The 3,184-nt window shown below is 33.7% G+C and overlaps 1 protein-coding gene across 1 annotated transcript; it reads left to right on the top strand.

Moving 5' to 3' along the window:
• Positions 1 to 324: 324 nt before the first annotated feature.
• Positions 325 to 2,466, top strand: Tsp_07124 (replication protein ADNA-binding subunit; the record flags this gene model as incomplete). The annotated part of the gene is made up of 8 exons (XM_003381385.1): positions 325 to 507; positions 578 to 776; positions 864 to 1,003; positions 1,067 to 1,136; positions 1,446 to 1,573; positions 1,636 to 1,749; positions 2,040 to 2,126; positions 2,350 to 2,466. Coding segments are annotated over 8 exons (1,038 nt in total), but the record flags the coding sequence as incomplete, so codon positions are not given.
• Positions 2,467 to 3,184: the final 718 nt, after the last annotated feature.

Here is a 3,184-nt window from a genome sequence, read left to right as displayed (position 1 = left end):
ATATATGTATGTATATTTCAGTGAAGGCGACCGTTCAGAAGAGTGCGAAATTACAAAGAAATCTTCGTCTCTTACCGCATCGTCAGCGACGAAATCCGATAATTCTTCGACTCTTACGGCATCGTCAGTGACAAAATCGCATAATTCTTCGACTCGTACTGCATCGTTAGCGTCGAAATCGGATAATTCATCAATAGCTCCTCAAGGCGAACAGCAGAGAATTATTTTTCCAATTATCAGTCTCTCTCCTTATCAGAGCAAGTAAGATTTTCAATTCTGTTTCTTTTTTTTTTGTTCGCTTTCTGAAAATTATGCAAATTTGAGTGTGATTTTAGATGGTGTATTCGAGCTCGGGTGACTAGAAAAACGGACATTAGAAATTGGAGCAACAAACGTGGAGATGGTAAATTGTTCAGCGTTGATTTGATGGATGAAAGCGGTGAGATTCGAGCGACTGCGTTTAATCAAGAATGTGATCGTCTTTTCAGTGTTCTCCAACCAAAGCAGGTATTCGTCAAATTGATATATTTATTTATATGTACAATTTTGTTGTTGTTGTTGTTGTTGTGATGTTCAGGTTTATCTAATCCGTGGTGGTATTATCAAAGTAGCGAACAGACAGTTCACGTCAATAGACAACGATTATGAGTTGGCATTTTCCTCTGAAACTCAGGTTGAACCGTGCAAAGATGAAAATGTTCATAAATTGCCGTTATTGTCATTTCGTTTTGTGAAATTCGACGAAATTCCGCGGACGAACAGGAAACAGCTAATCGGTGAGAGACTTTTGGAATTTCAATTTTAATTATGCGAATCAGATATATATGTATATATGGATTGCAAATTGTGAAATTAACTTTCAGACATACTGGGAGTTGTGGAGAAAATTGGCGAATTGGAGCACAAAGTGGCAAGGGCTAGTCAACGAGAACTGTTGAAACGAGATCTTTTCTTGATTGACGATACGAAAACAGCTATCACGTTGACATTGTGGGGAAATGAGGTTTTGTTGTTGGTTTTGCTTTTCAAATAAATAAACATTTTGTTTACTCTGTTTATATTTCAGGCCGAGAATTTCAAACAACACGGTCATCCGATCATAGCTGTGAAAGGTGTAAGAATATCCGATTTTGGAGGTTTGTTATTGTTGTTTTGCTTTGATATATATATATATATATATATATATATGGGGTTTTTTATTTTGTGCAGGCGGTGTATCGTTGAGTACTGTTGGAGATGGACAGATACACGTTGATCCTGATATACCTGAAGCTCACAAACTTCGTGGCTGGTTCGAGAGACAAGATGCACTTGAAATTGGTCAGAATTTATCCACATTTAGCGGCGACTCGTCTTCAAGCAGCAACCTTTGTAAATTGAAATTATTACATTTTTTGTTTTGTGTTTGCTTTTTTTCTTTTATTTATTGACATCACGTTTCACAGATAAAAATTTGGTTCCTGTTGCGTTGGCCGATCCGAATCGTAAAACTGAAACTGTCGGCGATAATGCTGAATATTTCAACGTCAGTGGTAGCGTGATGTACATCAGTCGTGAGAATTGCATGTATCCGGTAATTGAAAATAAAAATACACTTTAAAAAGTTTTCAAATATATTATATTTTGTTCTGTTAGGCTTGTCCATCACCAGATTGTAACAAAAAGATTGCCGACCTGAACACAGGTCTGTATCGTTGTGAAAAATGCAACAAAGATTTTCCAAGTTTCAAATGGCGTTTGCTTCTGTCTGTACGTAATTAAATTGCTAATTTTTAATTTTTGTGATTTGATTTGGTTTGAATTGTTCATAATTGGGATTGTAATTGTCATTTAGATTCGCGTGGGTGATTTTAGCGGTTCAGTGATGACAACATTGTTTCAAGACACCGCAGAGAAGCTTTTGAACTGCGACGTGGATCGTTTGGTCAATCTTAGGGAACAGGTATCATTTTAATATTTAAAAATAATTTCACTTGATATTCTGCTACATTACAGTATAGTTTTTTCTGTTTTTTTTTCTTTCGAATTATTTTATTTAGGATGTGGACAGTTACGATGCTGTATTTGATAATGTTTTGTTGAAAAGTTTCATTTTTCGTCTCCGAGCGAAGCAAGAAATTTACAATGTGAGTACAAAAATTAAATTTCATTTTTGAATTGTAATGTTCAATGAAGTAGAATAAATACGTTGTTCAGGTGGAAATATAATGTTTGACATTTCAGAAATTTACCAGTATAAAAATGAATATATTAAAACGCAAACAGAATTGTTTCCAAATAGTGTTTTATGTCATATGAAAGATGAGACATTATAAACGTAAATATCATTACAATGTTTACGTAATTTAGGATGAAATGCGTATGAAGTACGTTTGCATGCAAGTTTATGAAATCAACAAGCTGCAGTACATCGGTTATGTAGAAGAAGAAGTTAAACGTTTGGCATCCTTACCTTCACCTTACTGATATATCTGCATTATTTTTACTTATTTATCATATTTTTATGTGCGAACAATAGCATATAATACATTTTATTATATCGCAAATGTATTGTAAAATATTTACAGTCTTATGTGTATATGCAGTATTGTCGACATTTCTTCATGTACTCACATAATGGTAGATACTATTTCCTTTAAACGTTTTAATTAGTGTGCGGATGTAATACCGCTTTTACGATCCGGAACTCGCACTATGACTTGTAATAAACGAAACTTGCATTGTTGTCCAGAATAACAGTTGCCTTTTACAGTGACATGCATTCAAATTAGTAGACAACAAACATTGCATTGAAAAAGGTGGGATGGTCCCACTTGGGCTCAATTTTGTTCCCATTCGGTCCCACTGTTCATTTATTGGTCGTTGTCCTCGCTATTTTATTAGACCGTAAAGTCTTTTTCGTATTGGTTTTCCTTGTCTGATTGCTCATTGATTCAAACCTTTCCCTTGTGATTAGCTGTAATATTTTTCCATTTCATTGGTTCAAATATTCCATTTAGGATTACGTAACTTTAATAATAGTAACGTAACATAAAAAATGAAAATATTTATTATTCCAAAATTTTATTGTCTGTTTGAAGTTTCGTCATTCATTGAAATTTTGTTTTATTTAAATATATTATTTGTTGTGTGGGTCTATACTTTTTTCATTATCAGTATTTTTGAAAATAAATTTTTATCATTG

Source organism: Trichinella spiralis (assembly GCF_000181795.1).
Source record: "Trichinella spiralis strain ISS 195 chromosome Unknown Scfld1, whole genome shotgun sequence".
In the NCBI taxonomy this organism is placed as follows: Eukaryota; Metazoa; Nematoda; class Enoplea; order Trichinellida; family Trichinellidae; genus Trichinella; species Trichinella spiralis.
The sequence above is the reverse complement of the archived record's forward strand: the minus strand, read 5'-3'. Positions and strand labels throughout refer to the sequence as shown.